Source organism: Aethina tumida, chromosome 4 (genome assembly GCF_024364675.1).
Source record: "Aethina tumida isolate Nest 87 chromosome 4, icAetTumi1.1, whole genome shotgun sequence".
In the NCBI taxonomy this organism is placed as follows: Eukaryota; Metazoa; Arthropoda; class Insecta; order Coleoptera; family Nitidulidae; genus Aethina; species Aethina tumida.
In genome coordinates, this window is record NC_065438.1 from 9,654,124 (window position 1) to 9,666,382 (window position 12,259).

Sequence of the window (12,259 nt, forward strand, 5' to 3'; positions counted from 1 at the left end):
TTGACACAAATACTTAAATATTAGATTATATTTTACTACCAGTGAATTACTACAAAAATTTGTACGATATATATTCATACATTTGTTACCATGACAATATGAATACAATTTTTACTATGAATAGAGTTTGCGTAACACGAAATTATGTAATTGGGAAAAATGTAGGGTATGTATCAGAAATATATTGGTATGCAAAAACTTATTTATTTTCTTCTAAATATTAAAATTATTGTTATTAAAACGAATATTTTATTTTAGAGTACAGGCAATTAGGTGTACACTAATGCATCACGGGTTGCATAACCATTAATTTTAACACATGCACTTCATTAAAATTAAATAACTTGAACCATTGCCATATTATTATTTAAAATGCATAATTTTTTTAAAAATTACAAAATTCTTGAGCGTTTATTGATTTTGTTAAACGCACCGGTTTTATATTTAGGGGTGTGTGTTGCGCCATTCGTTGAGGAGGGGTACTTCAAACATTGACAAAGTACAGATTCCTATTACTAGGATTAACTTGACATATAAAAAAATGAATAGGCATCTGTAGACGGTGCTTCACCGTAAACAAAAATCAATAAACATGGTGGTATGTGTGTTCGTGTACGAAAGATTGTCGCTTGTTTTTTAAAATTACGGTGAGTAGAAAAGAGATTCTTGCGTCAAACCATCGATTAACGACGAACCAAAGGTGCGTTGATTGGAATTAGCGTTCTGTTTGTCGATGTTATTTTATATTTTTCATGTAAAATCCGGCGACGAGTTCGAAAATGTCAAAGGCATGTGGGCGGTACATGTGTCAAAAATTTCCAAGTGCACATATTGAAACTGTTTTTGGCGATTTATATGCGAATTGGTGAGCTGAAAGGTTAAAATATTTCAGTTACAGTTGATGCACTGTTGCATGCTCATTTTATACGAGATTATGTCGTTGATTTTGTTCGTTCGTGAACTGATTGTTAATGAAACGGTGATTGTTAAACTATGTAAAAGGGGAGAGTCCAAATACCACCAAACCGCGTTTACAAAGAAAAATAAACCGACAGACACTTTGTTTATTTGTTACGAGCAAAACTTGATTAATCCGAGTTTTATATTTATAAAACAGGTCAGTTTTAGTATCTTGTCTTTCAAGTGGATTATTTTAAAAAAACAAGTGTACAATTCGTCGAAAAATAAGTAATATTATTCGTCTCAGTATGATAAGAATATATAGGAAATTAGCGTATATTTTGTATATTTATATATGAGAGGTAAAAGTGGTAGGTAGGCACACAATAATTAGACAAAATTTTTAATAGATTTTAATAACTCAATTGAGGAATTACGGAGAAATTAATTAAATTTTTGTTCTCGTTGATTAATTAATTAATCTTTGCGCCTTTAATGGGTAGTTGTTTTTTGTTCAAACAATTTGATGTTTGACAAGATTCTAATTAGATTTAAGATAATCAATGTCTAAAATGGGTTAATTGTTCGTATAGTGCATGAGAGAAAGAAGGAATTGAACTCATGGTAAAAGTGAAGGACGAGGCGGAAATGGCCGAGGCAAAGCCTCAACCGCAGCCGCCCCCAACTCAAAACCACCCGCCGACCCAACAGAGCCAAAGGAAGAACCGTTTCCACGCCTATCCTCATCACCACCATCACCTGGCGCCGTTCCAGCACTTCTACCATCACCAGTGCACCTACATGGGCGAACTGGTCGAGGGTAACGGGGCGGCTTCTCCGGCCAAATTCAATTTCGGTCCGGGATTCGAGCCTCAATCGCAGCCCGCTTTGGCACAAAGTCAGAACGAGTACGTCGTGTTGTTCCACGTTAACCCCGGGGTGACTATTAATCTGCAGATCGGGGACAACCTGGAGATTCTCACTGGTGAGTTCGAATCGTTATTGCGGTGTTGAAACATGTTGTTCAAATTTTATGTTGATAAAAGAGCATCTCCTTTAAAACAATTTATTAAATTCTAATCTACACATGTATTATTGTGACAGGAAGTTTCCAAACTTCCTTCTTGATTGCAGAGGCTTAATCTGCGCTTCAGAAAAATGTAACATTCATTCATGTGTGCTTTTATGAAGAGATAATCGGAAATAGTAAATACGTCTAAAAATAGTATTTGATATGTATATGAATATTTATCGAGGCAGAAAATTGAGCCACCTCTTTATCGGTAATTTTGATTAGGTTTTTTAAACAGAACTAACATGTTGACTAATAGAATAAACAATTATATTATCGAGAGGTTTTGTTCAAAATTTCGCACATAACAAACGGACGAATTGTTTAGAGTTTGAGATACACAAGTCGTAAAAATTGTTGAAAATAACCCAGCGATAAATTAATTTTATAAGCTAAACAGTGGAGCGAAGTAGAGTATGTGAAAGTAGTCAAGTTGCGTTTGCTGCGTTTGTTGCGATAAATAAGTAACGAGTGACGCATTCATATGTGTGTAGTTTTAATATTGTGTGAATCATTTGCCATGTGTAAATGCAATTTGTGGCAACCATTCACCGCGTATCGAAACATAAAAATTAAAATAAAGACCGATAATTTTTGAGGAGAGATGAGTGTGAGTGATTTGGTTATTTATGTGGTCGGTTTCTCCCAATCCGTGCCCCAAATTGATTGACGTTGGAGGCGCACAACAAGAATTCATTTTACGTACTTTGATTTATTACCAAAATCGACACATTCATAAATACCTTCGAGACTTTTTACTTGTTTCAATAAGTGGGTCAGTCGAATTGGAAGAGAAAAAATAAATTAAACTGATACGTCTGCCCATCAATTTTATAAACGTCTGATTGAATATGTTCGTGTGCGATTGAAAAATATGTGGTATTTATTAATGACGAATTGGGAAAGGAGATGGGGGAGAAGGAGAAGGAGAGTAGGAAGGTCGTTCGGTGGGAATGAATATATTCGTATTCGTCGATTTGCAGACGGACAAACGTTCATTGAACTCGGACATGAACATTCCGCAACTTTGCACGTTTAACCGAAATCAAATCGAATCGAATCGTTTTGCTCTTTCGTCGCCCGCCTTAAAATCCGACCGATATGTTTTGAAAAATTGAAATGGTCGATGGCTAAATGGTAATGTCAACATAAAATGTTGTACGAGTCGTACGGGTCGTACTGATCGAGGAATTCCCAGTCGACCAATGGAACTGTCGCGGGTACTAGTCAAGTGGTCAACTGTAACAGGTACAGGTACTCGGACCTCTCCGAATCCCAGGTAGCCGGTAGGCCGTCCTAGATGGAAATTCCTACATTCTTCAGTCGTTCGTCACGGGTATTAAAAAACGGATGGGAATTTTGGGAAGATCCGAGCAGTTTCCAGCGTCTAGGAGCGATTTGTGTCGCCGAAGCGCACAGCTAGAGTACGTGTGTCGTCTATTTTTACAGAGTGTGAGTCTGAAACGAGTGAAAAGGCGGCAGCTCCATCTGGAGGCCCACGGTAAACCGATGAGCGAATTCAGTTCAGTTCCAACTAGACGGACGACAAGAAACGCGAACGCGCGCGTCATCAACTAACTCAGTAAATAACTTAGCAGTTAACCCAAGAAATTAGATGCGACCGTTTTTTGGCGTGCCGTTTTCCACTCGGTCTCGTACTGTGGAAGCGAATAACGTGTAAAGAAGCAACAAGCAAGGGGAGTGATTAACAAGGAATGGTGGCAAGTACGGACGTGGACCAGCAGCAGCAACAACACCAGAATGCAGACATGTACTGCGGTCAAGTGCATTCAACCTACAGGGAGTTCTACCCTCAAAATTATTACGTGCACCACGACACACACCCGGACATTTGCTCCCTACCCCACGGTAAAAGAAATTTAATTAACGGCTATTTATTGTTTTGAGTCAAGAAAGTTTCTCGGAACTAATAAATTGAAAGAGATTCAATTCAATATGTATTGAATTTCGCGGAAGCGATAAGTCAAGTCGCATGGAATTTCAAATGGGTTTAAATATCACGTTCCAATATTCACCAACGTCGTTTTTGTAATGCGAATTTGAGTCACTTATGAGTCGCAATCACATCGGTTCCGCCGATAGATTTTAATCTTTAACATAAATCATACAAAGGACTGAAAGTTTGCGCACTACAGAATCGACTTTAGTTCCGGCTTCATCGATCGACCATCAATAAAAGTCAATCGATCAAATTTTCTCATTATATTTTAATTAGATATAACATCTCAGGTAGTTGAAACGTGAGAATATTGAGAATTACACTTTCACCGCGTTGTTTCTCATAACCAACTTCGGTTTTTCTTATGGGAACTGATTTATCACAGTTCATAATTATTCGAATGAACGTATAACATTTTGACTTGGTTTGTTTAAAATTTGGTCGGCTCAACAAGTGACACTTAATGAAACATATTAATTGAAGGTCTCTGTTGGATCGGATTGATTTCTTCTTTTGTTACAAAGGATTATAAATTTTCAAGGAAAAATTCACACTAAAACCATTTAATTGTATTTGAAAACAATAAAAATAATTAAATGTGCTCGTTTCTGTACACAAAACAATAACAATAAAACTTGTTTTGATTCCTTGTAATGTTTCAATAAGTCGTCGGAATAATAATTCCCTTCTTCAGACTAATGATAATTAACCACACGTTCAATAAAAAAAATTACCAGGTCCGTGGTAAATGATGGAAGATTTGATTAAAATAATTATATTTTTAGAAAGACTGTTATCAATTGATTTAACTGGTTCTGCAGACATCTGACCTTTCATTAAATGTAAATTTAAATAAAAATTTGTGTTTAGGTCCGGTGACGGTGCCGATGGTGTCGACGAATTCGTCGCCGCCGATCGCCATGCCCGTTCAAGTGCCTCCAGGTCACATGGTCCAGCAGATCGTCGACGAAAACGGCACCCTGCGTCATGTAATTTTATCGCCACAACCGCCGCCACCCGGTTTGGTGCCGCTTCCAGGTCAACACAGTCCCAATCACTTTGTAAGTATCTACCCATCCAAAATTAACTAAAATGAGAACAACAATAGCTCATTGCATGGCACTAATTTGCATTTTTACATATCCATACATACATACATACATAACGATTTTAAAATGATTTGCTTCCGGTTTATTCATACAATATTGATAAAATACCAATGGTAAATCTCTCGACCTAAATAACACCATGAATAAACAGATAAGATCGTTAAAACATCGACGATAATAATGAAAAAAATTTATGAAAACAGTGAGCACGATAAAAAGATACGGGTAGTAAAATCGTATGGTTAATGTGATGGTGGTGCATAGTCGTGCAGTAAAATGGTTGGATGGTTGGATGGATGGTTGGTTAGTTGGTTGGTTGATTGGTTGGTTGGTTGGTTGGTTTGGATGGTTGATTCGTTGGTAGTTAGTTGGTTGGAGGCAGAGAATCGCCGAGGTGATTGACCAGCGAAACAGTGGAACAGTGGAACAGTGGAACCTTCGTTGCGGCAATGCGGAATGTTCCAGATCCGAAACTGAAACTTTCTCGTTGTACAAACACCACCGTACACTATTTTATTGTTGTTCCTCGAAAATCTCGTACCTCATTGCCAATCATTAATGCGACGAAGATGATGAAGATGATTAATTAATATTTAATCATTTTTTCTAACAATTATATTTATTAATTTAAAAAAATATTACGTAGTTTGTAGGACATTTATTAGAAACTGACGCATAAATATTTTTGCGAATTCGACGACATTGTTATAAAATACTTAATTTTGGCGCGTGAAAGTATATTGCATAATATAAACACTAAACTGATAAGTTATCAATTTTTTGACGTATTTAGTGTATGTGGACGCATTGTACATTACATGTCAGTTTTGTTGGCATACAATATGTTTTTGTCTATAACAGACACAACGTGTGTTTAATTTTTTAGTTAGTCGAGTGCCTCTCAAAACATGGAAAACGAAAATGTTGTTAAAATTACTGTTACATTAAAAGAAACGGTAGGATTTGTTTAAAGCATTGAGCATGGTAAAGACAAATAAACCCACTACGTTTTTTATCGTTTCAATAATTTTAATTAAATAATTAAAAATTTCATCAACTAATCAAATTGTGTTTTTCAGGGTGCGGGACCGGCTAACGGAACCACCCGCAACCAACAATTCTATTCGACAATCCCCGCAGGTAATTTCCCCCCTCAACCGCCCCATTTCCATTCCAACCTTCAACAGCATCCAATTCCAAATCAACCGGGTCACCTGAGCCACAGTCCGCCTCCTCCGCCGAACTACTACAAGGATGAGCGAACGCAGAGGCAGCACAACAAACTGAAAAAGAAGTTGCACGAGAAACAGCAACAGAAGGGAGACGCCGCCGGCGTCGGCGTCTCGCCCCGGAAAGATCTGGTCAACGGACTGAAAAGGGGCAAGGAGAAAGGGGGCGGTGAGGATGGGGAAGATAGTGTGGGGGATGAAGACGACCTCGTTCAAGTTATCACTGATGTTTTGTCTTCCGTCCAGCCACCAACGGTAAGAAACAAAAATGTGTTACAAGTATATTTAGAAACTACGGTTTTTCGATTTGATTTAGGTGTCTGAACTGAGCTCAAGAAGTGCCTTATTGCAATGGGGTCAACCGATGAAACAGAGTGAGGCCGCATCGAGCGACACGCCTCTGGACATCACCGAACAAGACCTTAGATACGAGATTCTTTTGAGTGACAAGAGCAAGGAGATGAAGTTCAAATCGATTTATAGCGGCACCTCTTTATCCTGCAGGATCCAAGATCTACGACCTGGACAAGAATACTCCGTGTGTTTGCAAGTAAGTTGGGTCTGTTTTCGCTTTAGTTACACCATCTCTCATATGTAGAATAACTTTAGAAATTTTCATTTTTTTATAAAAGTGTATGTTTAAATATTCATATTATCGTCAGTTATGCAGTGTTTTTGATAACAATAATGGGCAATATTGTTTATTAGTGGGTTTAGTTAAATATTTGTTAATATTTAAAACGTGTCAAAAGTAGATCTAGTAACATATCCATTATTTTTAATATATATAACTTAACATAATGGTTCGATATTTCTCTCAACTGATTTTGAACTTCGAATACATTCAAATTTGATAGTCTTTTTGCATCTATTTTCCGATCAATCTTATCTTATCAAGGGATTGTGGTCTGGGCTTTATTCTGGTCAAGACACCTTGAGAAGTGAACCATTTTTTAACCAACTTAGACGTGTGTTACGGATTGTTACCTTGCTGGAAGGTCCGCCTTAAACTCATATTATCTTCGGGAGATAAAAGCATATGATTCTCCAAGTCATGATAAACGAAACTATCCATCTTAACTAGCAGGCCTATGCCAAAACTAGGAAAACATCCCCAAGCCATAAAGTTTCTTCCACCATACCTTACAGTAGATTTAATGTATTTGGGATTATTTTATCTTTCTTTAATGGATCTTCTCACCGATGAAATGCCATCAAATTTGAATAATTGGAACCGACTTTCATCGGAAAACAAAACTGTTTTCCATTGCCCATCTGTCAAGTCCACATGTTCTCTTGCAAAAAGTAGTCTCGCTGCTCTATTTTTTTCAGAAATGAAAGGTTTTATGGTACTCACCGACACATTGACTTCGTTTATTTCTTGATTTATGTGGGATGCACTGATGAAAGGGTCGCGAACAGCAAGCATTTTTATTATTTTCTCTGAACCCCTCTTAGTGTATTCCTTCTGTTAAAATTGGAAATCGCCCTCGAAATGATCGATTTGTTTAAATTTAAATCGACTTAACATTCCGAAACTTTTCTACAATTTGTTGATTCATTTGTATCGATACGTGGACACATCACATGTTTAGCTTTAAGGAATGATGTCGGACACAGAAATCAATTATAAAATCAACTGTATTGCATATACGATTTGGTTGCTTTACTTGTGAACCCTGCTCGATATATAAATTATATAAAAACTATGTAAATGGAGGTATCCATATATAAAGAGGGTACAAAATGTTTGGACTCTTAATAATTATAAAAATTAATTTAAATTAAGAAGTATTATTCTCTTAATAAAGTGATTGTTTTTTAATTTGTTGCATTTTTGTCCAGGTTCATCTGCATGAGATGCAGGGATCGGCAACTGACCCCACAAAGTTTACGACCCCACCCTGCGAGCCCGATCAGCCGCAAGTTCCGAAAATAGTAAGCCGAACAAAGAATTCGTTGCAGCTCAAGTGGAATGCGGTCAATGACAACGGTTCTCACATCCAGCACTACATTTTGGAATATGCGGAAGCGAACAATCCCGAGTTTACGGTGATTAAAATTAAAAGCAAGACGCACTCATTGCAGAAGTTGCAGCCGGCCACTGTTTACAAGTTCCGACTTGGGGCGGTCAATGCGGTGGGTAGAAGTGCATATTCCGAGATAGTTAGCTATTCGACCCACGATAACCCACCAACTAAACCGAATCCACCCACCCTGGTCGAAGCCGGAGTGGACAGTTTACATTTGTCGTGGCAATGTCGACCGAAGGACGACGAATTCATTCTGCAAAAGAATAATCCGAAAACGGGTCACGGGTTTCTGGCCGAATACAATGGTCACGAAACGACGCATATTTGTAGAAATTTGCAACACTATCAGGAGTATAGGTTTAGGTTGTGTGTGAAGAACGAGAGTGGAACCAGCGGATGGTCGGACGATGTTACTTTCTATACACTTCCGGCCAGGCCGGCAAGGCCGTCGAAACCCGTTGTTAAAGGTAGGATACATGCGCATTCGTTTAAATTAAAATGGGAGCCGCCAAGTGACAAAGGAGGTGCAGACATTTCTAGGTAAAATAACAATTTATAAAGGAATCATTTCCTCATCACCAACTTTTACATGTTTTTTTAGTTATATTTTGGAAGTGAATTCCGGAAGCGGATATCAGATAGTTTATAGGGGAGCGGAAACGGAGGCAGTCTGTGATAATCTGAATCCGGGCACCACTTACCAATTGAGAGTCAGTTGCATAAGTGAAGGTGGCCAGAGCGATTATTCTGACCCTTGCACCGTCACCACTGACGCGATTAGTCCTGGTAAAAATCAATTTGTCTTTTCGTTAATCCAAATCCTTGACTTGATGACTTTTTCAGGATGTTGCGATAATTTAGAGCTGAATGGTAAACCTAAATCAAATAGTATTAGCGTTCGATGGGGCGAACCTGCATACAACGGAGGTGCTCCCATATTGGAGTATGAAGTGGAGGTTGTTAGTCCGAAGGGTTCACAGCAAAATCTAGTCCAGAAAAATAAAGAAACACAATGTGTGGTATGTATTTAATTTGTCATAATGTTCAAGTCGCTTATTTTATCTGTTTAAGGCCACTGATCTTAATCCAGGATGTGAGTACTCGTTCCGAGTGAGGGCGGTAAATCGAATAGGTCCGGGAGTGTGGACGGACTATTTGAGAGTAACGAGCGGTCCTGCGCCTCCAGAGATTCCAGAAATTACACATTTACAATGCAAATCTGCCTTCCAGGCGTGTTGCGAATGGAGGGAACCTCCAACTAACGGATCACCCATCACAGAATACCGGTTGGAGATCAGTCCGGTGAACGAAGACTGTTTCACTTTGATTTATCAAGGTCCAGAGTTGAGGCATGATTTGAAGAATTTGACTCCGTTTACGAAGTACTTCGTAAGGTTGCAAGCTTGCAATGTGGCAGGTTGTAGCGGCTATGCGAGTGCCGCTACTTTGACACCAGCGGCGCCGCCCGCTGCTGTCACGAATATCAGAAGTGAATCGACGCCCACGTCAATTATATTAAATTGGGCGCCACCCCTTGATAATGGATCGCCCATTCTCTACTATAACATCGAGTTCCTGGATAGGATTATCCAAACAGACGGACCTAAGACCAGCCACGTTTTAGAAAACCTACATCCAGACACCATGTATAAACTAAAGGTCCAAGCTGTTAACAACGTGGCACCTGGCGTTCTATCGTCTACCGTGAGAACGTCTACATTAAAACTGCCACCTGCAGCTCCGAAATTGGAATGCGTCGCGACTGGTCATAATTACCTCAAACTGAAATGGGGCGAAGGCAAGAATACGGATTACACTCTCTACTGCATTGAAATGATCAACCACCGATCGAACGAATATCAGTGCGTCTACAAGGGCACATCTTTGACCTGCAAAGTAAACAAACTCCACGAGTTGACGCCGTACAAATTCAGAATTAACGCCACAAACGATGCCGGAGTAGGCCCCTTTTCAGACGATGTAGAATTTCAGACAACAATTTCGCCGCCGGCCCTTTTAAAGAGTCCTAAAGTTGTCGAAGTCGATCAGCATTCCTGCGTGTTAGAATGGACAGCCGCCAAGAACGTTTTTCCCGATCAAGTTGAATATTGTATACAATTCGCATCAGTTAAGGAACCAACGTTCGTGCAAGTAAGGAATATCTCTATAATCTTTCATTCGTGCAATCTGTACGAGTTTTTTCTTTTTAGGGGTACAGGGGAACGAAAACAAGTTGCAGTCTGGAAAACCTACAACCGGGTTGCGAATATCAAGCGAAAGTGTGTCCAATCAGGCTGACGAACACGGGTGACGAACTACCCGGTCCGTATTCGCCTGTGCTCAATTTCTCCACGCTTGCTAACGAGGCGGAACCTTCGAAAGTGCCGACGCCTCTAACTCAGACTCCACAGCATCAAAATGTCAAACAGCGCACGCTAATTCAGACGATTCAACAAAGTATAAAACACAAAAGTCTGACGGTACAACAGAAAGTGCTCGTCATCTCGGTCATGTTTACTGTTTTGGGGCTGGTCATGTCGATGATCATTCTGTGTGCAATAGATATGTGATGGGATATTGAAAAGAAGGTCTAAGCTCAAATTATAGGTAAACTTGGATCTGGTTAATTATAAAGAAGACTGGTTGAGAATTAAGTATTATCAAAAGGCTCTTCATGTCCCGTTTTTCAAACAAGGGTCTATTTGTCTGTTTAAATGTGAACAATTTTCTTAAAGAACTGTGTACAGTATAAACTAAATAGAAAAAAAAAAATGTGTAAAAGTGTGCTTGTCGCAAATTGACAAAAGTTTTGGTAATTGTAAATTTTTGACAATTTCTTTTCCGGAATTGTACTGTACCATAGTTGAAACACAACTAAAATTACTCTATACGAATGTGCTTAACGATCCAGTTTAAAATGAAAAAATTGCTGGTATTTATCAAATTAGTGTTTGTCTTAGAATTAATTAAACGGGACATAAAACTAATTACTTGTAAATGTATATTAAAGTTTAGTGTATATTATTATACAGAGGACCAAAGCGGATTAACTTTGGCATTTTTTATACACTTGTCTCCGTACTTTTTTGGTGAGGTGCTATATGAAAATAAAAATAAATAATGACCGCAAAAGTTAACATACATTCCTAAAAAGTTTTTGTGCTCTTATCGATTGAAACCAAGTTGATTTTTAGCGAACACAATATACATATATATTTTATACTTTATTTTTATTATTCAATTGCATATATATATTTTTTATATTTATAGTTGATTTTAAGCGATAGAGAGAGGAAAGATGAATGTTGTTAAATTTTGCCAGTCAGTTCATTATAAAATTTGTGATGTATTGATTGGTTTTGCGAGAACCAATCAAATAAAATAAAATGAATGGTTTGCTATATTATATTATTATTACTATTATTATTATCATTATCCAGTCGAAAATATATCCAGTGGTTGGTGGTATTATTAAAGTACTATTATTATATATAATTATTATTACACAGAGAGCGATAATTATCTGGTAATTAATTCATACGATCTTGTGATATTTTAAAATTATACAACTTATTTGGATTTAATAATTTGTAAATTTTATAAAGTATTGTTTGTCTGCATTTAATTCAGCTCTCCGACTGGAAATTTTTTAACTGCATCTATAAACAAATTATTTTAATTGTATAGGTTGAAACAGATCATTTATTATAATATATAAAGAAATTAATGTTATTCTATTATCTAATCATTATTTTGGTGCGACGTTTATCGTAAATTAATGATAACAAAACTATTGTATTTCAAATTAAACAAATGTAATGGGTTTGTAATCGATTTACGATTCGTTTTGTCCACTGAATTTAATGTGCATTGGCACACAGAGTATATATTATAGCTAAATACTTATAAATAAATTCAATATATTTTATGTACTAGTACCTTCAGTGTTTTTTTCT

At 37.5% G+C, this 12,259-nt stretch overlaps 1 protein-coding gene across 4 annotated transcripts; it reads left to right on the forward strand.

The window, feature by feature from the left end:
• Positions 1 to 577: 577 nt before the first annotated feature.
• Positions 578 to 12,241, forward strand: LOC109599057 (fibronectin type-III domain-containing protein 3a). 4 transcript variants are annotated; one of them, XM_020014992.2, is made up of 10 exons: positions 578 to 647; positions 1,494 to 1,885; positions 4,803 to 4,993; positions 6,121 to 6,525; positions 6,587 to 6,820; positions 8,116 to 8,843; positions 8,905 to 9,089; positions 9,147 to 9,322; positions 9,375 to 10,454; positions 10,514 to 12,241. In XM_020014992.2, the coding sequence occupies exons 2-10, from the start codon at positions 1,522 to 1,524 to the stop codon at positions 10,871 to 10,873; spliced, it is 3,723 nt and encodes a 1,240-aa protein (XP_019870551.2). In that variant the 5' UTR covers positions 578 to 647; positions 1,494 to 1,521; the 3' UTR covers positions 10,874 to 12,241. The 4 variants fall into 4 exon arrangements, with proteins under 4 accessions (XP_019870551.2, XP_049821835.1, XP_049821834.1 ...); XM_049965878.1 differs by lacking the exon at positions 1,494 to 1,885 and having other exon boundaries at positions 630 to 647; XM_049965877.1 differs by lacking the exons at positions 578 to 647; positions 1,494 to 1,885 and adding an exon at positions 3,332 to 3,841.
• Positions 12,242 to 12,259: the final 18 nt, after the last annotated feature.

Coding starts and splice junctions, on each gene's coding strand:
- LOC109599057 (XM_020014992.2), top strand. CDS start 1,522: ATGGTAAAAGTGAAGGACGAGGCGGAAATGGCCGAGGCAAAGCCTCAA. Junction 6,821..8,115: donor AATACTCCGTGTGTTTGCAA/GTAAGTTGGGTC, acceptor ATTTTTGTCCAG/GTTCATCTGCATGAGATGCA. Junction 10,455..10,513: donor AGGAACCAACGTTCGTGCAA/GTAAGGAATATC, acceptor TTTTCTTTTTAG/GGGTACAGGGGAACGAAAAC.